Source organism: Vanellus vanellus, assembly GCF_965231255.1.
Source record: "Vanellus vanellus genome assembly, chromosome: 6".
Lineage (NCBI taxonomy): Eukaryota > Metazoa > Chordata > Aves > Charadriiformes > Charadriidae > Vanellus > Vanellus vanellus.
In genome coordinates, this window is record NC_138911.1 from 21,152,687 (window position 1) to 21,179,226 (window position 26,540).

The following is a 26,540-nucleotide window of genomic DNA, read 5'->3' on the forward strand; positions in this document are numbered from 1 at the left end:
TAAAACACTGTTCCCAAAGTGACAACCAGTAGCATTGCATGGGTTTGCCAAGTTGTGGATTTGTTTTCTGTTTTGCATTGGTAGACAAAATTGTGTTTTACCTAACCTTGTTTTCCTCTCTGTATAACTGCAGGCATCTCTTGTGGAAAGTCCATGATAAGCTCCATGAGTCTTATGGGAGGAAGCAGTGGTGCCCCCTTATATGACAGAAACCATGTTACTGGAGCCTCTTCGAGTAGCTCATCAAGCACTAAAGCCACTTTCTACCCACAGGTATGTATTGAAAATACACCTGTGAGTTAGATATCTCTCACTTCTGAAGAAAAGGAAATGAAAATTTGTGCTACTGAATAGAATGTTAATGATGTTTTTTCTTGGCTGTTACTGTTATGATATACAGGCCTAGTCCAACACCCACTAAACTTCACGAAAGGGCTTTGTTGTAGTTCATCAGGATTACACAATGCTATATAGTGTCTAAAATGTTTTGTTATTAGAATGATACTGAGCTGGGTTGTTCCTTGGCACTTCTTCTTTCTTGACTCTGTTGGAGGTGCCACCCCCTTTGTTCTTTGTAAACTCTGATGTCAATGACATTTTGCACTGTGCAATGCAGGCACACATGGAATAAAAAGACAAGGTGTGACAGGGCTGGAATGCAAATGCATAACGAATAAGCTTAACTTGCTGTTTAGATAAAGTGTCAATTGTTGATTCAGAAAACCAACTATGTGTACTGGGAGAAAACACTGGTACCAGCAGAGGTTTCTTTGCTTGTTTTTTTTTCAGCTGTATTTTAGCTCCATTTCTGGCTTTCAGCTGTTGGAAGTGCCAGATTTTTAGTTCCCATATCAGAGTTTCATGAATTCAAAGATGTATAGTATGAATGGAAATGATTCTCTAAGAATATATAGGAGAGACATACAAAGGTTACTGTTTGACGGCATTTTGTCATATGACAGGTTTTTTTCTTAATGCTTCTGAGCAATACATACATTCAGTCTTCTGTTCACACAAGCTTGCAGAGTCAGTCTGCTAGCTATTGAGGTGATTTTTCAGTAGTATTTAATCAGGATCCCACATACTGTGTGGGTATGTGTGCATTTGTGTTTACATGTAAGCTGTTGTGCTAGGTATGGGCATTTTGATTTACAGTGTTTTGACCGCTGGCAAATGTGCTCTCTCTCCCCCCTTTAAGAAGGACAGAGATGGAAAAGAGTAGCTTGTAAGCTTATCTATTGATAAGGTAAAATTGGTTACTTATTTCTCACATTACCTTCTTAATGAAGCCATCAAGAAGCTGGTCACAGCTAGCAGATGTTTGGAACTCAGCACCCTCCTAATTTTGCCTGTCTCATGCTTCACCAGGGTCTCTGTAACAGGCTGAACAATTTCATGCTAGTACCTGATTGATGCCAGTGCCACACTAGAAAGGATGAACAGAGAAAACTTAGCTGAATTTATATAAAAAAACTTAAATAAATCTTGACAGAGGAAAGAAGCCCAAGAGTTGATCTGCCTGTGCCATTCTATGGAATCTGTGTTGGCCAAAAGATCGACTCTTCTGTTGGACTTCTGCTCTAAGCTAATCTGACTGTTACTGGGAATTCTTCCACACTTTCCATTCTGGGCTATGTCTGCCAGGTCCTGCAGGGATGATATCATGATATCCTTCCTGAAGGAAAGGCATGCTGGATTCTTAGAAGGAAGCTGTTGCAAGGGCTTTTTTATGTTAAAATTACTACTTAATCCAAATATTTTGGTCAGTTCTACCTGATTAGCTTCCAGCTACCAGCTGCCCGGCTCTAGGTTAATAATAAAAAGGAGTGATCTGTGCATCTAGTTGTCTTGGCTTTTTTGTTTTGTTTTGTTTAACGCATCTTAGTGGTACTAAGAGATGGTCCAGTGAATGGAGACTAGGAAAGAATTGATGTCAGTGGAGTTATTCCAGTTTACATACCTGAGAACCTATCTGACACTCTGTTTGCTGTATTTAATCTGAATGTGAAGTGGTGGTGATGTAGCTCAGGGCGCCAGTAGGAGAGAATCCATAAGCAGCATGAAGTGCTCCTCCAAGGAAGAGGATTTCTGGAAGATACTCTTGGGGCAATTATCATTTCCCACAGCTGGCAGTGGGTGGTATTTAAGCTTGTCTCCCCTCACATGAATCTGGATGCAGGGCTTGTCAATATTAGTAACGACAAGTTCAACTCAATAGCCAGGAATCATTTTGCTAGATGCTGCATAGTGAAGACCAAAACAATGATCTCTACTCCAGTGATTTTACAGTATTATTATGAGAGAAGAGCAGAGGCAGAGGAAGCATGCTATCGTGGTCACTCTGGCAGGCCATGGCTTGACAGAATGCCCAGGACAGGCTGTGTACAAGATGCTCACATCAATAGCGAGGCCCTACCATCAACAGCAATGATGTAATTTTCCACATTGGGAGGGTTGAAGTGCTCTCCTTGTTTTTAGGCCAATGTCCTGCTGACCGTGTCAGGGGTTCTGCTTCCTGCTAGGGAATCCTAAAGAATTATGAAGCATAATAAGCTGTTTTCCTAGTGTGAGGGCTACCAGCAACCGTGTATATGCACACAGAGGTTAGGGCAGACTATAACTACTTTTTAGCTCTTAGGTTCTTTGCATTATGAACTGTGCCAAAATGATATGTTTACAGAACGGCAATAAAAAGGAAGTATTCAGAGAAGGATGTAATTGTATTAGTTATAGGAAAGGAACTTGGCCTCCTGACCCTACTATTGACTTGGGGCGTTATGTTTAGGGGCTGTGAGTGGAACAGACTTTATTTCCTACTAGCTAGAAGATGATATCAGTCCTTATGTCCAATGAAGCACACTGAGATTCAGCAAAACTGGGTCTAATTTCCAGCTTTATCCCAGCCTTCCAGCATAATAACAGATGGGGCAAGGAAGAAAATTCCCTGTACTATGATAACTTTGAAGGCCTGCTGTGTACCTAAGCCCAGAGTAAAGTCTCGTAGTAAACTTTGGTGATCTTAAAAAATGCATTAACCCACCCAAGCAGGAGCAAGGAGAGGAAACTAAAATAAGGATGAGTGACACAGTGAAGGCATAAATCATGTTTTCAAAACAAGTAGAGTTGTGTAATTAACCCAAACTTTCACACTGCTTTTTCCTATTCTTCCTAGATTTTGAACCCACCTCCTTCCCCAGCTACCGATCGCTCCCTGTATAATGCAGAGATGTTTTATTCCTCAAACATTCCTTCAACCACGAGATCTTACAGGTAGAGCTCAGACAAAAAGGTTTGATAAATATTCTATTTAACTGTTCTTTAGTTTTGGATCTTAAGCAAGATGTTCTTGTTCAGACTTTACCTTGTTGAAAAAAAACTTTGTCTCTTAATGAATAACCAGTCAAATGGAGGTTATGCCAGTTTTGATGTTAAACATGGGCTTTGTGTTCTTATTTTGACACAACAGGGTTTAGCACCCTCAGTGTTGCTGCGTAATAATGCAATATATATAGGTTATATTGCTATGTAACATTTACTTAGCATCCTGTATAAAGAAAGTTGGTGTTTTCTCTTCAGTTCCTCAAGCTTATCTTAAAACTATTTAATGAGTCAACCTATTAGTTAGTGACTGGACTAAACGGTTATGGTGGTCTCCTCTGGCTGGTCAGGGGCTGGAAGAACATACTAATGGCTGAGGGTAGTTGTGCCATTCAAATTTAACACAGTTCAGGTACTTCTTCTTGGGTTCCTATGAAAATCTGTTCATTTTCAATCTCTCTCTTTTTCTTTATTTTTTCACCAGGTTGCAACTAATGCATGTGCTTTTTTTTTTTTTTTTTCTTTGCAGGCCATACCTTATACGAGGGATAGCTCCACCCACAACGCCATGCAGCACAGATGTTTGTGACAGTGACTATACTACTAGTCGATGGAAGGCCAACAAATACTATATAGATTTAAATTCAGACTCAGACCCTTATCCCCCTCCACCCACACCTCGCAGTCAATACATGTCAGCAGAAGAAAGTTGCCCTCCGTCTCCTGCCACAGAACGAAGCTATTTTCACCTTTATCCCCCTCCACCCTCTCCTTGTACAGACTCCTCATGACCTCAACAGAAGGAACTTTTCCTGTAAATATTTTAAAATATGAACAGATTTTAAATATATATTTTATGATTTAAAAATAAATTGGGGTGGGAATTAAAAAAAAGAAATGTGAAAAAAATGGGTTGGAGGGATGGGGCTGTGAAAAATTGTACAGAGGAAGAATATTTATAAAATTGATTTTTTTAACTTAATTTCCATTCTTTTGTGCCATATTTGCCTTTTTGAAGTCATGAAAATGACTCAATCTCCAAAGTATTTGGGGAGGGAACGTTGAGCCTTTTTGCATTTTTAAGTCACTTTTTACATGCAAAATGTATGTAATTCTTTTTATTAATGTGAGACAAGAAAGCAGAGTGGCTTGTGGGAGGAGGAGCCTAAAGAAAGATTTAAGTTTATTCGCAGAGAAGAAAAACACATTTAAATAAAATTGTCAGTATCTCATCCCTTCACCACCACTGGGAGAAAACATACGAAGATCACAAACTTTTTGCTCCTTTTTGCAAGTGAGCTGAATGCTTCCCAGCAGAACTCATATGCTGAAACCTGGATTTCAAACCTTAACATTGAACTGGAAGAACACTTCTTTTAGCCAAACCTTCCAGCTTAACTAGGTCCAAGGGCATCATGCCCTACCTCACGTTAGTGCCAGTCCACATATTGCCGATTCTGGAACTGATTCAGGCTAAAAAAGATACCCAGCCCTAAAAAATTTGGTTTAGCTCCAATCAGTTCCAAACTTGACTGGGTGAATGGTAGGAGCAGTTGTGTTCACCTGTGAGTGAGAGCAAGGGGCAAGTTTAAAGTGGTATTTAAGCTAAGACAAACTGCAGATTTGGGCAGACTCACCATTTTAATTGTGATGAAACCAAGCTACTTCAACCGTCCTTGTGAGCCTTTGATGACTGTCTGGGAAGAGGCTGTAATAGTCAGCTGCTTCTCAAAATACAGTGCTAGTTCTCTTTTTTCCCCAAAAGTCCAGTAATTCACTGTGCCAGGTCTCTGAGATGTTCACCTGTGTTGACTTGATCGGAGAATTGCTTCATCTCTAATGTTCGTTTTCCAAAGTGGAATGGTATGGTCACTTGTATTCATTTAAATGAGGAAAGTTGTTTGGTTTTTAAGCAGTGTTTGTTGAAAATGGTATCTGCATAGCTCAAAACAAAATCATCTGCCATTCAAACTGTTCAGTCATTTCTTATAAAAATTTGCCACAAAATTAGTTCAGGTTTAGAAATGGACAGAAAAAGCACGGCGCAGGAAGGAGGGGAGACAAATAGTTCCTTCTAATTGTGTTGAAATAAAAAAGATAAATTAATATACAAACTGCTGTAACCCAAGGACATCATGATCTGCAAAGCGCTCATGTTCCCAACTCCTACACTTTGGCAACAGAGGGCTAGGATGAGTTCCTTTCAAGATGCAGAAGATAATTTTTTGCTTTGATTGCTCTATTCCTGTAACAAAAGGGACTGGGTATTTAGTGGCACTTTATAAGTTCAGCTCTGGTGATGATAATGTGAGTGCCTGCTTGGGACATCTGAAGGAATTTCTGAATATTCATACTCACACTTGTTTCTGCAGCTGCTGAATAACAGATGTTTTGGGCCTTTGACAGCCTTAATATTGTTGGCAACAATGAAAACTTTTTTCTTGCTTGAACTTAAATTGTACTTGGGTTTGGGTCTTTTTAGCAAGTTATTTGAGAGCACATCAGAAGAACCCTACAACTCCAGGACAGAGGTCTTTGTTGTGGTAGTGGAGGGGCTGGGACCACAGTGTTCTGATCCAGTTTGTGTTTTCAGATTTATTAGTCTAGATCTGTTCTTCCTGTCTACATTGTTCAAGTATAGGATTTATGTTGTCCCTGGTGCGTTACTAAAACACTTAAAGTAGCTTTTACTATCTTCACGTCTAAATTTTCACTTGAGAGATTGAGCGCAAAGAAGATGCCTAACATTTTTCACGGACGAATTGAATACAGCATTGGAGTTTAAGAATGAGTTCTTTCCCCATCCCCTGTCGACATTAGTAGTTCTGTACTGTGCCAAGAGGGACAAGTTCGTGGTTTGTTACTCTTAGAGTGACTTGGCAGATCTCTGAACAAGTGTTAATGATTTGACGAAACAAAGCAATTCTTATGTGATCATGTTTCAGTGAACTAAATTAGGAATATAAATCCACGGGATATTTTGTGTACCACATTGATCATATAAAGGAGTACTTGTTCTGCATTACAGCAGTTGGTAGTCCAGTTTCACGTCATATGTAATTTTGTGCATGATAACTATTCACCATTTGTAATTAATTAATTAGTTTAGTTGTTTTGTGTTGCAGTTCTATCCTAGAGACATACTACATTAATTTTCTTATATTCCTGTGATGACACTGGATGCAAAATTACATTGATTGTTTTTTTCATTAAATCACTGATCTTTTTAAAGAGCCACAACTATAACAATCCTAACCTTTGTGATCCTTACAAAGTTTGGAGTTGAGTTCAAGAAAATTAGCATACTTGCTGAGAGCTAAACTGTCTTAAGAGTAAAATTCTTTTGGAGCTTGGGTAGGAAGGAAGCTGCTGCTGATTTTTGAGAAAGTCTCCTCTGAGGCACTTGAAGTTTGGTGATCTGAATCTAAGCCCCACACTGCTCCATAGTACTGACTTTAAAAGCCTCTTCCAAAATGAATTTGTATACAAATTTAGCATCTTAACATTTAAATACTAAATATTACTTTTGATTGCTGTAGACTATATACTTTAAAAGGATTACTGCACTCCTGGTGCTAGAAAAGACCCGAAAGAAATTATGAGTGACAGGAGCTACTTCTCTTCAGAAATATCCTCTGTGTGCTCTTAGTGGTTTCTCTCCTGTGAACTTTCAGGCTAAAACATAGAAAATGAGTGCTATTTTCTTCTAGATCAGGATGAGAGAAAGAGTTGCAGGGAACTAGTGAATGCATATGACAAGTTGCAGCAGTTCAGGGCTGAGTAGGAATTAAGTGAGGGAAAGTTGTGTTTCGGTGAGGTTTAGGCATAGTTTTAATAGTGCAAAAGTTTTCTATGAGAAAGCTGACTGAAATAACGATAAGAGTTCTCCCCTGAGAACCTGCAGGGGGACACGTGGGGTTGGACTACCTATGTGAGCTTGTGAGTACTTGAAACAGTGTTTTCAATTGTTATTTTCCAAGCCCATTATGACTGCATATTAGCACTGGAAACACCCGAGAGTGTAGTACAGAACTGTGCCTGGAGAGCAGCTAGTAATGAGCAAATGACATGGTTGATTCTTTGTTACATTTAAAGCACAGATGCCCTAGCAGAGAGCACCTTACCTGCTTTCCAGTGCAGTCATGAAAGCAGCTACTTGGGTCATCTTCTCTTGTGAAGAATTTGTCCTACATGCAGGGCAGGGTGAAGCGCTAAGGTAAATGGACAAGTCATGATCTTCAACAATGAAGTATTCTTTAATTTCAAGCAAAAGTTTTGCATAAATTGTAACTTTACTTCAGCTAGGCTGGTCAACAGCCACTGCACCCTGAAATTTGCAGTGGAGGTAATTAATTTCTTCATTATTGCTGGAAGATTTTGAGGAAATTTCGTTAGCTCTATCCCAGCTGTCTTACTGGTTCAGTTTTCTTCTGTCTGGACAGATCACTGAAGAGCATTTAGCCTAAGATTAAGCTAAATCTGTGTGTATGACAAAAAATGTTTTCTTTAGGGTAGAGTCATAGTACAAAATGCCCCATGTCTAAAAATGAGACTGTGCCATTATCAGCATGTTCCAAAGAGGAAGGTGGAAATGAGGGGAAACACATTTCTTCTTTTGGAATAATGGGTTTGATTTTCAGTAATAAACCTTGATTTCTCTGGTCTGCAAAGGGTGCAAGGACTTCCCTAAAAGTTCTGATTCTTTTCAAAGTAACAATGAAATTATGTCTTCCCTCATTACCTTTTGGAAATCTCCAGGCCCATTTATCCTAGATCTATTTTCTGTCTGATATCTAGAAGGTCTTATGCTAGATCTAGGACTTGTGTTTTCCCCATTTTTATGCCAAATGGTGCCTCTTACATTCTGGGGCTTTTGAAATTCTGAAGCTCTGTGCACAGTAGTGAAAAAGGATTTGGAAGCAGGAGCGCTCGGTAAGGGCTGGTCACACCGGGTTGATGTGCTAGTCACAAGGACGTTCCTCCGTTGCCTGTAGGGTCAGATCACTTTGCTGGGGAGACCTCCTGTGCTATGCTTCACCAGACCCTCTGGAGCATGTTGTACTACTTTATGAGTGTGGTCAGTCAAACTTCACAAAAGTTGTGTGTTCTCTTTGCTTCAAGCATTTTTGGAAGCAGATCTTTTCTGATGTCAGTCATTTTGTTGAGGTATATGTTGAGTCAGTCCAAATGAGTAGCTGTGCTTATAATTGTACTACAAGTGATACTCATTAATGTCAGGAAATGAAAACAGAAGGCAAACGTGTTCCCAACAATTAGTAATATACAAGAGTGCTTGGCATAGAGTCCTGAATTAGAAGTAACGTATTTGCTATTGCAGTGCTGAAGGACATGTTATAAATGTCCATGTTTGGACAGAGCCTTAGACAAGCCACAGTCAAAGAAGATAGTCATTTACAGATCAGTTATTCATTTGTTTCTATGTTTTTATTATGACTCCATTATGAATTACGAATGCAGTTCTCACCATAAATTTGGCTTGTGTGCAGAAGGTTCAGGGAAGGCGGAATCCTAGTTTCTGAGAGGTATCTGCTGGTTCTGCTGCTGTTCGCCTAGGTATTGCAACACTTTCTGTTCATTAAATTTAAAAACCCCTTTCTTCAACTATTGTAAGTTTAGCTAAACAGCTTAAGGTATTTACCGTGTTAAAAGAAATATTAATATGCATAGATATTTTCAATCCCGTCACGTCTTCTAGCTTCCTGAGAACACTTACTCTGGTTTCTGTAAAGAGTATATTTCTTTAATTTGTTTGTTTTGAGGTTGGCCAACTATGCTTGGGCCTTTTCACATAAGATCGTACTCCGTGGAGGAAAAAAAGGAAAAATTGGTTTTAAATCGATGTTAAGCCTGCTGATAGGAATGATGGAAACCAGTCTGATACAAGTGGCTTCTGCATTCCACAACAAAATCCTTCGAAATGCCATGTCCTGACATACTGCCAGTGCTCCCAGCCACCCATGACAGCAAGCCGCCACATGCTGGCTGTACCCAGCATGAACCACAGCCCTTGCAGCCCACCTCTGGAGGCAGGGGCTGAGTTCTCCAGCCAACACAGAATCCTGGTGGATGGAAGACCACAATGGTAATTCCTAAATAGGTCATTTTATATTGACAAAATGTGTGAAGAGAATGTGCTTAGAAGGACTTCTCAGAGGAGAAAAGTAAGTTTGACAGCTACAGTAAGTGACAGACTAATTCACCGGCATTCACATCTTTGAAAAACAAGTACTCCCACTGATGCACCTTTCTCCAGATAAGAAGGATGTTACTCCTGTGACAGCATTCCCAGGGTAGCTGTGTTTGACAAAGGGAGTGATATTCCAGTTTGATTTATGCAGAGATCCTGCAGTGTGTAAATAAGTACAAAAGTATTTTGGTTGCAACTACAAACACAATAGTTGTAAATGGAATTCATCAGCTGATGGAGATAAAACAGAAGCTGTTGAAAATGGGAGGATTGCTTTGTTGTTGTATGTGAAATTTGGGGGGGCATCATAAACAAAACTAACCCAGATTGCTTTCTTACTTACCTAATTGTATCGCAATTGCTGCTATTGTAAATGTACATGAATATACAAAGAGTACCAAGGATTTTTATGGTAAAACCCACACACAGTCTTTTTTATATTTATATTAAAAAGTGTATTCTGCAAACAGCCTAATAATTACAGCTTTATATGTGTATCATTTTGTAGCATTTATTACTACAAAAGACAACCAAATGCAATACTTCAGTGCCTTGCATATTTTAACAGTTCAGCATATTAAATGGAGAAAAAAGTAAAGCCTTAAATCATGTGTGCCCCCAGAATCATATGTTGATTGTACTCCACTGGTTTTAACAAATATTTGTATCATTGTTAGGGCTCTCTTCAGTTAAAATACATACATCCATAAGTTGTGGAATCAATTGAAAGCTGACAACTTCTGAATTTTTAGAGCATGCATGTCTTGACTTTGTAATATATTGGAATTTCTCTCAAATGCATTATTTCAAGGGACTTTGATTTATATATTCATAATCTTTTTCAACAGAAATCTCAATATTTGTCAAAAATACGTAACATTAAAAAAAAAAAAGCCAGTAACTGATGCTTATGTATTTGGGGATTAAGTTGACGCTATTTTCATATTGTCACTACAGTACTTTTCATTAGAGCCATAAAATCATTGTTGTGTTACAGAAAGTCTTTACCAATTATTGTTCTAAGCATGGCCTTCTAGCATACAAATGAACTTGGTAATACTGTCTTAAGAAAAACTTCTTTGAAGCTTTCATTACTTCAGATCATTATACATTAACAATTTCCTGGTCATGAAACTGCAATGTTTCTTTATGTTAACAAAACCAAAGTCTTGTTTGAAGTAACTGGTATTTTGTATAAGTATCTGTACAGATAACAGACTCTGCATTTGTACTATAGATTATGTGGATTTTGTTTTATAATAAATGCTTTTAAAAGATTTGATTAGCAGCACTTTTTATGAGCAAAGCTGTTTTATCACCTACAGTAGAAACACCCAGCAGGTATCACAACTGGATTAGAATCTATTGAGGATAGTGTTGCTGTCTCCTTTTTAATTTCAAAATGTACAAAAGCAGCAAAAGCAAGGAGGTGAAAAGGTTCACTGGAGAACTTATCGCCTTCAGAATTACAATTGTTAGCTAGCTATAGAACTTAACCACAAATTTTTCAGCATCATGACCTTATCAGAAATGTTACACTCCAGAGGAATAATCTCTGTGTTTTGACTAGACCAGATCAGATCTGCATTTCTTTTTTTAATTGTATGGTGTCTTTTAAATTGACGTTGTAGGATGTTAAAGTATATCTTTTAACTAATGACTTTTTTTTTTTATGGGGAACATATTTGAAAACTACTAGTTCCATTGAGTCTAGTTTGATCTTGATTTCTGCAGTTAATACTGGGAATCTCAGACTTGTGAAATTTACCATCTTAACCTAAAGGTCAAAATAATCTTTAATCAAGATATTCTTTCTCCTGCATGCTGGTTAGGTAAGAATCTGAATGAAGGAAGTCTTTCTGAGCAGTCATCAGCAGTCCTGGTGATGTCCAATTCTATTTCTTTGGATTTTTCTAGGGTAGAAGAAAATACGGCATACAAACTCAGAGACATGCTTGTTTCCTACAAAGTTCTTTCAGGTTTTGTATTGTACTGAACCAGAAAATGTCAAAAAATTTTTCCTCTTAGCTACATTGCCCTTGCCAATAATGCTTAATATAAATGGACCCTGGACCAGGCATGTAATGGCTGCCTAACCCTAGTGATTTTTTTCCATTGCTATGATTAAGATAAGTTCGTTGTTTGAGGAAAAATATTAAAGGATCTGGACTTACAGTGTCATAATGTCTGTACTCCTATGTCTGGACTTATGGCACAGCCTGGAACAGGCCATCCATCATCCTATTGTGTTAGAAAAGTTGAACAAATTACCCAGAACAGAAAGCTTTTTAGGATTTTGTATGGCATGAAGCAGAGTGACCCCACTCTTCTTTCCAGAACTCCTGGCTGTAGCTGGGCTTTCTCACCTGAGAAGATGAATAAAGTCTTCATTTGTCAGAATGGACACTGACTGACACAGTAGCTAGTTGCAGGAAGGTGTTTGATGCATGTATCCCATACAAGGAGTACAGATTTCTGCATGGCGTACCTATTATTCCTGCTCCTCCAGTGCCTTAATCCCAGATGCTTCAGGGTATCTCTTGAAAATGGAAGAGAGAGTATTTTCTTTTTGCTCCAGAAAAGCTTGTTCAGCTGTCTGACTGGATCTTTGCAGTCTTACACTCCGGCAACTTACAGATTCCTTAATGCATTAATTGGGAAATACAGCTCTGTTATATCATTTGTCCCAATGGAATCTGTATATGTTCCCAGGACCAAACCTGTGCTCACAAGGAAGGATGCCTAATTCTAAATCTACTGGTTCTGGTCTTTTATGAAATTGCCCCAACTGTTATTGCCCACGGCAGGGCAGATCAAGGTGTTTGGCTGATTAAGCACATCACTGTCAATTTAAGTGGATAACAAATTGCATCTGGATACGCTAGGAAGTGGCTAAAGTGGTCAAAATGCGTTCTGCCAGAGCATGGGTGAACGACAGCTGTGCTGAAGAAAAGCTTGATCCCAAACTATGCAGCTATCTGGATCTCCTTCCATGCTTTATGCCAACCCCAAAGAAATAGGAGTGAAATGTTGCTAAAGAGAGCAGTGTTGAAGCTATCTATGTTACAGACCCTAAAAAACTTATTTAAGTATGAGGTAACTGTGGCCACATGCTGCCAAAAAGCCCACATAGAGTTATGGGGAGAGGAAAGTTTTTCATGGAAAACAAATGCCTTTTGGGACCCATTTGCCTTTCACTTGCCTATGCTCTGAAGGGTTTTACATGGGTTGTCCTGTAAGTGAGAGGCCAGGGAATGGTGATGCAGCCTTTTAAGCAGCACACACTACTGTGGAGAGCAGGGTGGAGGAAAGGCGATCAAGCATACATGCTCTATGGCTTCCACAAGAGTGACTGACCACAGCCGGCTGCCCATATCCCTGCTAACAGCACAGAGCACTACCTATCACAGTGTTTCTCTGAAGAGTCCAGGTGATTGCTGGATTTCTGTGCAGAAAGCAGAGATAGGAAGAGGGTTAGTGTGCACAGGAGCCAATGCTGTTGTGGTTTTAGGCAGTATGAAAGGGCCCTTGCCTATAATTAAGATTGGAGACAATGAAGGCTTGATAAACCAGACTAATTGCTGAACTCTGAATATATTGCAGAAACGAGATGAGGATAGTAACTGCAAAGGATATTGCCAGCTCAGCTGGCTAAGACCATAGCTATAGTGAAGATTAGGACAAACAATTTACTTGAGTCTGCCCAGTTTGGGTTTTTGATGGATTCCTCATGGAACACAAAAATTGGAAGAGGGATGGCAGTGGCAGGATATGGTCTTAAATTTCCTCTTACAATTAGTGATTGGTACCCTGTCTGTAATTAACATGAATAATAGGCTTGAGGCTAGAGTTGGCTTTTGGGATAGGAAGACACCAACAGCCTACATATATTCTGGACAGCCTGCGAAGACAGGATCTTGGCTTGCCCTAATTGAGGCTAATGCATTGTTACAATTTCCTGAAGGGAGAGCTACTTTGGCAATAAATCTGATTTAAGGGACAGCAACAGCTTTAACAATCTATTACTTAGGGAGCAATGTTTGTTACTGAACTTTGCATGGCCTAGAAGGGTATGAGAAGGGCTTATGAGAACAGGGCCGATGTGTTTCTCTTGTGTTTCAACTTAGTTCGTTAGGCTATCATTACAGGTTTGATTAGGGATTAATTCTTAGATGATATATCTCTCTCTGATAGAGATCTGAATTACTCCTATGTTGTAGGGAAATAAACTTAGTGCTTACGTTCATTTTACTGTAGGCATTGTACTATACACAGGTAGTCACTAAAACTGAGAAGCATTCAACATAGAATTTGGAAATCTTGGGCTCCAAAGGTTACAGTCAGTTCCCACATTATACATAGCAGCATTAGGAAGGGTTGGTATCCTTAGCTTCTCTTTTCTATTGTAGGTTATAGTACAAAAAGCCCATGTATTGGGAACAACAGAGTGGCAAGAGTTCAGTTGCTAGATTCCCTGAAGTTGGGACAAATGCTTATGCAGGTGAGACTGTGCCCTCAGCTTCTCTTGCACAGCAGGTGTCTATCCTTTGCCTGGGGAAGTGAGCAGGTTTAGGGATTAAAGTAATAAAGCTACTGTTTGATTGAGCAGGATCCTGGAGCCAGGAAGTGTGCTGACTGGTGGCAAGGAATCAGTCTCTCCAAGCTTTAGGCACTACACTAACCTAAATGTTGAGAACTCTTCATAACAAAACAAAAAAAAAGAAAAAAAAAAAAAGAAGAAAATAGCTCCCATTCAGTTCAATCATTCTTTTTAACTCCTGATATGCTACAGCAGCCAGTAATAAACTGAAGCCCAGGTGTTTCACATTTCTCAAACTGAACTCTAGTCCTATCCCTTTGAGGAAGGCTGACAGGGGTCAGCAGAGAGGTGAGCATCTCATGGGCTCTAGTCCTCATTCTTACCCCTTTCCTCTGCAGTTCTGGCAGGTGTATCCAGGAAATACTGAAGTGTAAAGTTAAGGGAGAGTTCAGAGGGCCTCTTTGTCGCACAGTTCTACCCAGTTCCTGGAGAACAATCTTTCCCATGTTTGTTCACGTACAGCGTTCATCTCCCAGGTAGAATTAAACAGGCTTAGGGAAAGTTCAAAGTTTGGGAATCCAAAATGTACAGAGCGTACTGCTGCGTCCGTACAGGATCAGGCAGTACACTTCAAATGAAAGCTAGACTGAATGGGAACCCACTTCTCTTTACTAGTACTTTTTTTTTTAACTTTACTCTTTACTGCTTGGAGAATCAGACCTGAAAAATCAGGAATTGGTGATGAAAGAGATTGAGGAATATGTGCATTCTGGAGGCCCCTGTCATAACTTGGGGCTTCTGAGAGACAGTGTTCACTAGTTGGTATCTTTTTTCCACCTACAACTAAGGCTAGGTTTTGTGAATTAAGCACTTGAAGAGTCTAGTTTATTTCCAGATCCTGCTGGATTTCTAGAGATGCAGCTAACAAGGAAATGCTTAGAATCCTGGGACCACTGTCTTCAATCTTGCACCAGAAGTGCTTCTCAGAGGTCAGGCATTGTAAAGACAGCAATAGATGTAGGGACAAAAGATTCTCAGTCTCACAACAAAAAATTGGATTTCATTGCTGTAACTTCAGTAACACTTACGATTGCAGTTAAGGTTGGGGAAGAAAGACTTGCAGAGGCATAGGATGGCTTTCCAGCTTGCTCACAAAACAAGGCAGAGAGCAGGTGTCAAAGGGCCAGCATCTTGTCTTCCAATTTTGAGAAAAGGTTATTTTTCCTCTGGCCAAAGAAAAATAAGTGACAGTCAATTTAAAAGGAATTTTCACTTTCTTCATACATTCTGTGTCATTCAAAGTTGTTTCAAACACTTCGAATTACTTCTTTTGAAGATGGATTAGTGATTTATTTTTTTTTTAATTGGTGTGGTATGTTCTCTCCCATATTCTTATGTCAACCACTTGGGTTTAGGAACCTGTTGAATTCTATTTCTTAAGATTTACAACAAGACAGTATTATTCTGTGATCTTTTCTCTGCAGAGGTGATATTCTGCAGCCTGTAATGTAAGAGATAAGACAATTCATACTTCCCTACCACATGCATGAACAGAAACACAGAAACATCCACCTTCCAAAAATCAATCTTGGGTGTCTAGAAAGACTGAAATCCTCAATATTACCAACAATTTGTCTCATTTAAGTGAAGTAGTTCAGTTACAATCATCTGAAATTGTATGTAACAACCGGCCTCTTGCCTTATTGTCCCCTTTCTGTCTTTGTTACAAAGCCAATGTCTATCTGTGATGTTTACATAAATGTAAGTGAAGTGGCACTGAAACTCTGTTTGTCTGGTAAGATTTGACAGGGTAACACTGAGTTCTCAGTAATAACATCATCTGTTTTCCAAAGGTCTCAGTGCATCTCTGATTTAATAGAAAATAGATTAAGGATTTATCAGAATAATTAGTTCTGTTAGTTTGTAACTGTGGAGTAAGGGAGAACTGACTGTAGAACAAAGCCCAAGGAGAAGACATAAATCAAAAAGGAAGACCGAGAGGATGAGGCCCTCTATAGACAGATAGGAGCACTCTTACATTCACAAGCCCTGATCTTCATGGGCCTTCAACCACCCTGATATCTGTTGGAGGGACAACACAGCAATCCAGGAAGTTCCTGCAATGTATCAATGATAACTTCCTTCTCCAAGTGACAGAGGAGCCAACAGGGAGAGATGCCATGCTGGACCTTGTTCTCACCAACAAGGAAGGGCTGGTGGGGACTGTGAAGCTCAAGGGCAGCCTTGGCTGCAGTGACCATGAGATAGTGGAGTTCAAGATCCTTGGGGCAGTGAGGAGGGCGCACAGTAAGCTCATTACCCTGGACTTCAGGAGAGCAGACTTTGGCCTCTTCAGGGATCTGCTTGGTAGAGTACCATGGGATAAAGCCCTGGAGGGGAGAGGGGCCCAGGAAAGCTGGTTAATATTCAAGGACCACCTCTTCCAAGCTCAGGAGCGATGTATCCCAACAAAGAGGAAGTCAGGCAGAAAAGCCAGGAGGCCTGCAAGGATGAACAAGGAGCACCTGAACAATCTCAAACACAAAAAGGAAGCCTACAGAAGGTGGAAGCAAGGCTAGGTAGCTTGGGAGAAACAGAGAAGCTGTCCAAGCATCCAGGGCTCAGGTTAGGAAAGCTAAAGCCCAGATAGAATTATATCTGGCCAGGGATGTCAAGGGCAACAGGAAAGGCTTCTACAGGTACATCAGTGATAAAAAAGAAATTTTTTTTCCAGGTCCTCTCCAGAAGGGAATTGGAGACCTGGTTACCTGGGATATGGACAAGGCTGAGGTAGTCAATGACTTTTTTGCCTTGGTCTTCACCAGCAAGTGTTCTAGCCACACTGCCCAGGTCACTGAAGGCAAAGGCAGGGACTGGGAAAATGAGGTACCGCCCATGGTAGGAGAAGACCAGGTTCAAAACCATTGAAGGAACTTGAAGGTGCACAGATCCATGGGACCTGATAAGATGCATCCATGGGTCCTGAGAGAACTGGCAGATGAAGTTGCTAAGCCACTATCCATCATATTTCAGAAGTCATGGCAGTCTGTTGAAGTTTCCACTGCCTGGAAAAGGGGAAACATAACCCCAATTTTTAAAAAGGAAGAAAAGGAAGACCTGGGGAACTACGGGCCAGCCAGTCTCACCTCTGTGCCTGGCAAGATCATGGAGCAGATCCTCCTGAAAACCATGCGAAGGCACATGGAAAATAAGGTGATCGGTGACAGCCAACATTGCTCCATTAAGTGTAAATCGTGCCTGACAAATTTGGTGTTCATAGTACATGAACCCCATGCTTGGAGATAGAAGAGTTACTTAACAGGTTGCAGAGGCGGATGAAACATGAGTAGGAAAGAACAGTAGGAAAGAACAAGTTACAGGGGTCAAAAGGGTAAAACCTGTCTAGGCCAGAAATCTACAACCAACCACCCATGGACCAAATGTGGCAGTTCAGCAGGTGTAAGGATGGTCTGTCCCATGTACAGGTATATAGATGTTCAGATTTGCCCAAGATTGGGTAAAAGAGGAAGACCAGGAACAGAATCCAATCTCCAGGGTCCTGATGCAGAAAGAAGATAATCTCTCCTTTTGGTTAAAGGCTGCATCAGCCATGTTAGAAGGACCATTTCATATTGGCACAAGCAGCAGGGGTAAACTTGTGATCACCGCAGAGAGTATCCACTGGTGGGATTTAAATCCCTCAAGTGGTTCAAGTGATCTTTGATAAAATTTCCAGTGTGGCTTTCCGTCTGGAGAAGGACAGTGGGAGGAAACTAGTTGTGTGAAGCCCCTAGAAGATGTCAACATGTGTTAGTGGGAGTCTTACTTGAAAGTGGAAATTTTCTCAGTAAATTCTGTAAATCTTTAAACATCACAAGACACATCTTGTTCGAAACATATAACCTTTTAAAGTCTCAGCTGCAGTGGGATAGATACATACATAGGTCAGTGCGCAGCTTCTCTCCTGACTGGCTGTTACACCTGATGGCATCTGTTGATATTGTGGGGCTTTTTCTTCCTAAAGTTAGCTAATTAAAATGAGGAATTTCCTCCTCCTCTTAGGGAAGTGTAGGAGTAATTTTTGTTTGTTTGTTTTCAGCTTTTCCCTTTTGCTGCTTTCACTATTTGTAATCAGAGTTGCCAAGGGCAGTTAAACCCTCTGGCTCTCTATCTGGCTGCTTAGTTACCTAAACAACAACAAAAGGAGTTAATGGCAGTTTAATTCCTTCTGGCAGTCTTTGTGTCAACATGTCTTAGGACAAGCCAGTGGCACATTTCAGAGAGAAGAGACTGGTCTTTGAGTGTTCAGTACCATTTGGTAGCATTGCAAGCCAAGAGACCTGGTGGCTTTTCTTCCTTTTGTGATTGATCTCAATCTGTGACTTTACTTCACAGCTTGCACCACTTCGGTGTTTCTGCTGGCCTTTCATCCCTTCACCTAACTTGGAGATAGGGCAGATTGCCTCTATCCATGTACAGAGTCTGGTCCCAAGGACCCTCCACTTCAAGCTCAAGACCACCAAAACAGATGCTGGCCTTTTCCTTATAGAGGTCTCCATCTATGCCTTCCTCAGATGCAGCAGGATCCAGATGGTGCAGGCAGGTTGGGCATCAAGGGTGCATCTGCTTGAGCAAAAGCAGCATACAGATGATTTCTGACGGTGCCTCTGTTGTCAAGGTGCTACAGTTTCACGTGATTTCTATTAAAAAACAACTGCAGTGATCAAAGATCATCTGACCTTGAAGATTTCAGGTTAAGTACCAAGAATAAACTGCCTTGTCTCTAGTGTGGCAGACAACTACTGATTTCAAGTGTTTGCCCCTCTAGGCAGGTAGGTTGAGTTGGGCATATGAACAGACTAATATGGGATGCTAGGAACAACAAATGTAAACTTATTAGAGCTGACTCTTGACTCCTACTTCCTTTCTCACAGTACTACTGGGCATTTTTTCTTGCTGTTTCACTAGATCTAGCATTTGCAGAGAGACATCCATGCCAAAAAATATAAATAGATAGATAGATAGATAAATAGATATAAATTTAGAGCTTAGCACCAACCAAAGCCACAAGGTGGCCCAGTCATCTGCTGTGAAGTGTTGCTCACCAAACTTCATTTCCCAAAGAAAACACAGGTTCAGAGCTGCCCTTTTTAACAGGGAATTATCCTGTCTCTCTCCTCCCCTTGCACTAGGTTTCATAGAGTAAACACTGACGGTGGGTGTAGATTTTCTCAAAGTGAGGTTTTTTATTATAGAATAAAGCCTTACCATGGAAATAATTACATAGCAATAAACATTTTGCTGCTATTGCTAATTTTCCTCAGCTCTAGAAAAAGAGTAAAAACCCCTTTTTCGATGGTGGAAGCAGCATCTCTGCTAGGCAGCTTTAGCTGTGTAGCTATGGCAGCAGTTTGTTTGGTGCCTGACTTTAGCTTTAATATCCTGAGACCAATGCAGGTTTTTAGAACTAAGTTTATCAATCTATATCTCCTGCATTTTCTTCTTCCGAGTGAAACATGGAAAATACAGAAATCCAGACACGAGAATCAGGAAAAGGCAAATGCCCAGAAGGATCAAAGGATCTTTTGGGGAAAAAAGAGGCTGTTCTTATATCCCTTGTTTGCAGAGACACCTGCATGGGACAAGGGGAGGATTTTGCATCACCAGGAAGAAACACCACAGTAAAGGGAATCAGACATGTTTGTCTTTCCCTCTGTTCTTCTCACCAAACATAGGGTAAGTGAAGACACTTGGAGCTACTTTTGTTTGCAGACTCTGCTGATTTGATAGCAGGTGGAAATAATTTCTGTCATGTAGACTGTTTGTTTTGCTTGCCTCTAACAGGAAATATGCCAGTGCCCGATCCACGCACAGACACCCTGGTCCTTTGGTCTGGAGCAGTCCATGTTTTGCTGTTCACTTCTAACAGAAAGATACCCAGCAATGGTGTGTCTCTTGACTAGTGCTTGGTATTTAAACAGTTCTGACAACTTGGTGTTGTTGAAAATAGAAATCTATCTGTCTATACATACATATATATATTTTGCTTCCCTGTTCCTCACTTCTGTACTGTCCTTTTTTTTTGAGGTTATATATAAAATATCTCTACATACATTATATCTTTCTAGATGTCTCTTTATAATTTCTACATATGCTTAGATGTGAGTGCTTGGAAATCCTGGGGAATTAACCAACTCTCTTTGACTCTGTCCAATTGAAATCAACTCCTGCATGTACCCCAAGACAAGCCAGATTCCTAGGAAGAAATGGTACATTTATTCCCCCGTCCATCACTGTCCCTTTTTGTGCTGTGCTCCATGCCATAGGCTTAAATGCCTGTGCTCCTGTCCTTTGTGAAGGCTTCATGCATGGGGCAGATGAGGCCTGAGGGACAGGAGTATGATTCTGTGGGGACACAAGGCTGCTGCAGGAGCTGGTAGAGCTGGAGAGAGCCAGACTTGGGGCTGGGTGCTTGCAAATAGTCTGCCCAAGCAAAGCCTGCTCTAGACTGTGCTGTTTATCATGCAGTTGCATAAGCCCAGAGTTTATTTCAACAAGAACAAGATCAAATTTCTGGAGCTGTTTTACTTCTGTCCAGAAAGCAGAGATTTGCTTTGAGTGGCCTTTCTTTTTCTAACTAATGAAAACTGGAAACTTCCTCCTCCTTCCATGGGAAATCAGAAGCTTGAAATGTCTGTGAACTCACACCCTGTACACAAGGCATATGGGGATGCAGCATCCAACTCATTACTTAAATGAGAACATGTAAGTAATGAGAGCCCAGCATCTGTTCCTGACCCCTATTGTTATTTCCTTCTGTACATTGTGAGGGCTTTCACCATCAAACCTTACCAAAGGTCTAGAAAGCAACAGCAGTGCATCTGCATGGGCAAATTCCAAAGGCAAAATGGCTATATTGTCACTCCATCCCACAAGCTGAGATGCCTGAGCACCTTCATCTGGGCTGCTGCAAGGGGAAACAGTACCCTTCCCCTTCTCTTGGACCATCACTAGCAAGAGGAGCCAGGACTGCCCAGCCAGAACTGACCTTTACATTGGCAGCTTGAAGTTATGATGAAAAATTAGTGAAAGGGCATCTCTACTGCATTATTTCTTTCCCAAGCCCTGTGCCTCTTTTCCGGCCTTCCAGAGACCAAGACAGAGCACTTACATTCTTGATCCAAACATGCCACCTGCTGTTTGTCAGAAGGAAGACATTGTATAGTCAATAAAGCCAATGCATAAATTAACCAAACTAGAAGCGTATTTGCATTGCAAAACCAGCCAAAGGACCACATGTTAGAGTCTGCGCTCCACCACCATGCAAGAATCACCCTGCTACACTATGCTCTTGACCTGCAAATCTTCATATGCTGTGGAGCAGCAAGGCCAGAGCGTAGACAACCTTACAGATTACCACTACACCCAGAGCCAAGGCACATAATTGGCAGTGCCTGAAAACGCCGCAACCCAAGCAAACACCACTGCTGCCTCCTGCTGAGGGTTTCTAACACAGGGCAGGGAGGGCTAGCAGGGATAGGACGAACTGGTGTTGAAGCGGACAGCAAAGCAACACTCAAGAGCTGCTTCATAAAAGCAGTGATAGCAGAAAAGGGCTCTGTGACGAAGCAACACCACTGTAAAAGAGAAAATTCTGAATGGAGATACATGCTTTAGCTTTTAGTCAGTTTTGGTCAGGCAGTTGGACTACATGATTGTTGTACATCTCATCCAACTGACCTATTCTATTCTGTTTATGAGAAGCAGGATGAATATTTGATTTTTTACCTCATGGGTGCTGCTGACCAGACTGCCGCTGAGCAAACACAGCAACACTGTTCAGCATGGGGAAAGGGTAACTAAGAAGTTTGTGGGGAAGTAGAAGTCTCTCCCAACGCTGGGCCCAGGAACCTCCGGATCCAGATCCCCTGGGAAACTTATCCAGCAATACTGCAGGGCCGGCAGCAGGAAGTCTGGCTAGGTCACCGGCATGTGAGGGGGAGGCGAGGTGCCTTGGCACTTCCCAGCTGGTACCTGGGCCCGGACAACTTTGGAGGCGCTACTGGGGTGACTCTCTGGGGCACAGAGGCAGAACGGCAAGCCTCGTTGATTTCGTGTGTGCACCTCTGCTTCAGCACTGCCTCATGGGTTGTCTGCTTGTCTCTACAGAGGGTTCCTCCCTGTCCTAAAGCAGTCTGCGGGACAGCCACAGCTCCCTGGAGGGCTGGGAGATGGCAGATGCTCTGCAGAGAGGGAGGAAAAAAGGGGTTAAAGGACAGAGGGAGGGACAGGCTACAGTTAGCAGATGTCCAGGGCTGAAAAGTAGGTCACCTATTTCTGCCACGCGGGGGGGAGGGGGAGAAGATCAGAAAATCGACACTACATCAATGCACAAACAAAGCCAAGTTATACAGCAAGGACTAAAACTGAGCCTTGGAAGCCTGACAGAAAGCCTCCAAGTACACACGGCTCCTCTAACACACCAGACACAGCTATTAATTAAGATTGTCTAATTAAAAAAAAAAAATAATTTACCTGCATATACATATATCTAGTCACATAAGATGAGAGGCTAATGGAAAAAATAGTGACATTAAAAAAAATACAAACCCAAGAAAAGCAGAAATTCTCTTATTACCCATGTACAAGGCTTAGACAGAGATGAACTTCATTCCAGGCTTTTCTCAGCAGCCTTAGGCACATTATTTAGGCCTAGATTCTCAAGGCTAAGTACTAACTCCTGTTGATATCTCTGTGAGTCCTTGGCAGACAGACACTTGCAAATACTTCTGAGGTTGTGATCCTTGGTGTGCCTGTGTCTCTCTTTATATAAAAAGGTTTAAATAGCATCACCCAAGCAGGTCATGAGGTCTCTGCAAGGCATTCCCTATCTCTGGTGTTGGAACTACATGAACAGTTAATTGCAATCACGTACAGTTTTTAGGAACCTTATCCCTTCGACTGGCACTCGTGTTTGCATACATAGAATCATAGAATGGTTTAGGTTGGAAAGGACCTTGAAGATCATAAAGTTCCAACCCCTCTGCCATAGGCAGGGACACCTCCCACTAGACCAGGTTGCCCAAGGCCACGTCCAGCCTTGAACACTTCCAGGGATGGGGCCTCAACAACCTCTCTGGGCAACCTGTTCCAGTGCCTTAGCACCCTCAAAGTGAAAAACTTCTTCCTAATGTTCAATCTGAACCTGCCCTCTTCTAGTTTAAAGCCATTCCCCCTCATCCTATCACTACATGCCCTAGTAAAAAGTCCTTTCCCAGCTCTCCTGTAGGCCCCCTTTAGCTCCTGGAAGGCTGCAATAAGGTCTCCCTGGAGCCTTCTCTTCTTCAGGCTGAACAGCCCCAACTCTTTCAGCCTCTCCTCATAGGGGAGGTGCTCTAGCCCTTGGATCATCCTCGTGGCTCTCCCCTGGACATGCTCCGGCAGATCCATGTCCTTCTTATTTTGGGGACTCCAGAGCTGGAATGTACCATGTTATGGGGGCAGCAGGTCAGGAGTGATGGGAAGAGAGGGAGACAAGGTACAAAAAGGTGGGTTTCTCTGGCGGGGTCAGGGTAGACTCATCCACTTAAGTATTTATAGTCTCTAATTTATTCAGAAAAAATAAATTTGAGGACAAATTCTGATTGACATAGAGTTAGCTTCCAGCACATACTAATCACTCCTGACACCGCATTATCCCCCAAGGATGAGAGGTATTTGACTCACTGCAACACAAAAAAAAAAAAAAAAAATAGACTGCTATTACTTTATACAATTTGTTCCAAAACCAGGGTATTTCTTAACTTCCACGGATTTTTAAAAACAGTCTGGGCATTAATGAGAAACTTCTGAAATATTTTGAATGCTCCAGAAGACACATGGGTGGGTTTTTTTTATTTGTTTGGGGGTATCACAGAACAATTATCAGGCACTCTTTAGAGCTCTCTGGTACAGGATATTCCAAGCATAATTTCAAAACTTTTATCCATTGATGTCCTCCTATTTCTTTCACACCAATAGGCAAATTACTCTTGGGACAGAAGGTTCCAGATGAAATCCTCAAGCACAAAGGATTAAATCAGCTACCTAAAGCCCTGACTGAGGGAGCATTTCACATTTGCTACAAGTCAAATCCTTACTGAGATCAGTTGAGTTTGGAGATATTTGGAGATACTCACTCATGAAAATCTCAAGGAGGGGCTGGCTGAAAAGCTACCCCTCGCATTCTAGTATCTGTCTTAATCCATCCCAAGGTTAGCTAAAGCTCTGTTCAGCCTGGATATGGCATCATTTGTGTGCCTGTGCCTCTTTCCTAACTTAAAAAGGGTTAAATAGCATTGCCCAAGTGGGTCATGCGGTGTCTGCAAGACATTTCCTATTCAGAAGTGGGAATTACCTGTACAGTTAATTGCAATCACACTTTTTAGGAGCCTAATCCCTTTGACTGGCACTCCTTGTGTTTGCGTACGTGTAGCATACTATGAGGGCAGGAGGTTAGGAGACACAGCAAGAGAAGAGGGCTGAGATAAAGAAAGCATCTTCATTTTCCTAGAAGTACCATGAAGGTAATTTCTCCACCTTGTTTTTCTTGTGCTCATTTAATCACCTTAGCTACCAAAAGACGGGCTGGCTGATCAGAGTGGTCCTTTCTGGCCTTCAAAGAGGGAAACATCGCTTTCCTCTGTTCCTTCCTACCCAGTGGAACAAGGAGGTAAAACCAGGGTTTGGCTCTTTTTTCAAGGTTGCAGTACTTAAACTCCATACAAGTTTCCAACTTGACCAATTTGGAGGATGACATACCCTTTTCTGTGGTTGAATTGAAGAGGAAGAAAGAGAAGGGAGAGGAATGCTTAAAGGAAAAATAAATTGCAACTGCTGCTTACGACATGCACCTGATGACTATTCTTTGTGTTCACAAATTTGCCTGGGTGATCCAGCCTGTTTCCATCATCGCTTTCAGTCCTGCGCAACAGATTCACAAAAATGTGAACTTGGTAGTTACTGAGCAGCTATATCCTGGCTGGTTGAGAAATGACACATGATATATGCACTTTGCACTCTTGGAAAGCACCTTAATTTTCCTTGGAGAAATACCATAAAGGTAATTTCTCTAACTTGTTTTTCCTCTGTGCTAGTTTAATCAGCTTAGCTATTAAAAGATAACGTGGGTTTAGGACTATCATTAGGCCAGAGCGGTCATGTGCTTATGCTGGTAATTAGCACTGCTGCTGAACTCAGTGTTACATTGTTTTTTTAATAGCTAACTACATAACAAAACCAGTACCCACTGCGCGTCTACAGAAGCAAAAGAAAAATGAACACTCTCTCCCTGAATCTGTATTCAATTATTTGTTTAGCATATTTCTTCCCTTTTTTTTTCTCCCCTGTGATTTTATTATCTATATCCAAAGCACTTAACTGCTTGAAATGGGATTAAGACACTCCAGTCTAAAATTGCAATCCTGCAATCCTCCTGCTCAGCTGCTCTGTAAGCTTTAAGGTATCAAAAATCCCTGAGAGGCCCCTGAGACGGTCAAGCAGATCACATCCAAATCATCATGCAGAAACTCTGTATTGCTTGGCTTGCATCCCCAGGAGTTCAGTTTGGTCAGTATCCCAAGTCCTAGGCATGCATCCAGGATACTGGACTCTTCACAGCTCGCAGTCCTTAGCTATATTTTCTTTTGAAGCACAGCCAGAGGGAAAAAAAAATGAATACGGGTGCTCCTGATATACAACAGTCTAGGGCTTAACCCACTTAATGAAGCCTTAGGATACCAAGCTCCCATTCCCTTCTTTGCCCATGGGAATTTCAACCTGCACCTCTCAAGTGTGCCTATAACCACCAGATTACAAGCTCTTCTGGGGTGGGTATGTTCTGCCAACCTCCTGTCAGGCCAGCAGGACCAGAGAAAGATGAACGCTGCTGTAGTCCAGCCATTGAAGGCAATTTCTCTGTGTCTGCTCAGGGTGCTGCAAGTGTATTTTGTCTGAAAATTGTTTAATGGATATTTAATTAAGTTCTGCTCACCTTTATCCCTAGACTTCGGTTTTAGCCTCAAATGTTTGTTGGAAACTATACTTCATTATTTCTTCTGCTTACAGTATGATCTGTTTTATTATTAGACCACAATTTGGTTCTGATGTTAATAAGTGATGTAACCAGGTCTTCCCCTGTTCCCCATGAATTCTAATAAACAGTGTTATGTTTCAATGGGAGATAAACTGTAAACATCTAACCCTTTTATCTGTACAAAAAAAATGACAGGTCATTGCTCAGAGGAAACCACCCTGACATACACATGGGGTCGGTGGCAGCACCAGGGAGCAATGTTCAGGATCATCAGGCTTCCATTTCTGCATCCATTTTACCACATAATAAGGTACAAGGAGTCTCCAGCAAACTGTGCCAAGTTGTCGTGTGCTGCACAGCTTTTGACCATGTTCTGCCCATCACTGTTTCCTCTGCTCTTT

At 41.3% G+C, this 26,540-nt stretch overlaps 1 protein-coding gene across 3 annotated transcripts in view; it reads left to right on the forward strand.

Annotated features, from left to right (window-relative positions):
- The window catches only part of LRP5 (LDL receptor related protein 5), a 166,906-nt gene extending 162,649 nt beyond the window's left edge, over positions 1-4,257 (forward strand). For all 3 annotated transcript variants that reach the window (XM_082486003.1, XM_082486002.1, XM_082486001.1), the window contains exons 21-23: positions 134-273; positions 3,173-3,270; positions 3,848-4,257. In XM_082486003.1, coding sequence (XP_082342129.1) covers positions 134-273; positions 3,173-3,270; positions 3,848-4,109 — 500 coding nt within the window. In that variant the 3' untranslated portion in view covers positions 4,110-4,257. The remainder of the gene's footprint in view (positions 1-133; positions 274-3,172; positions 3,271-3,847) is intronic.
- The last annotated feature ends 22,283 nt before the right edge of the window (positions 4,258-26,540 follow it).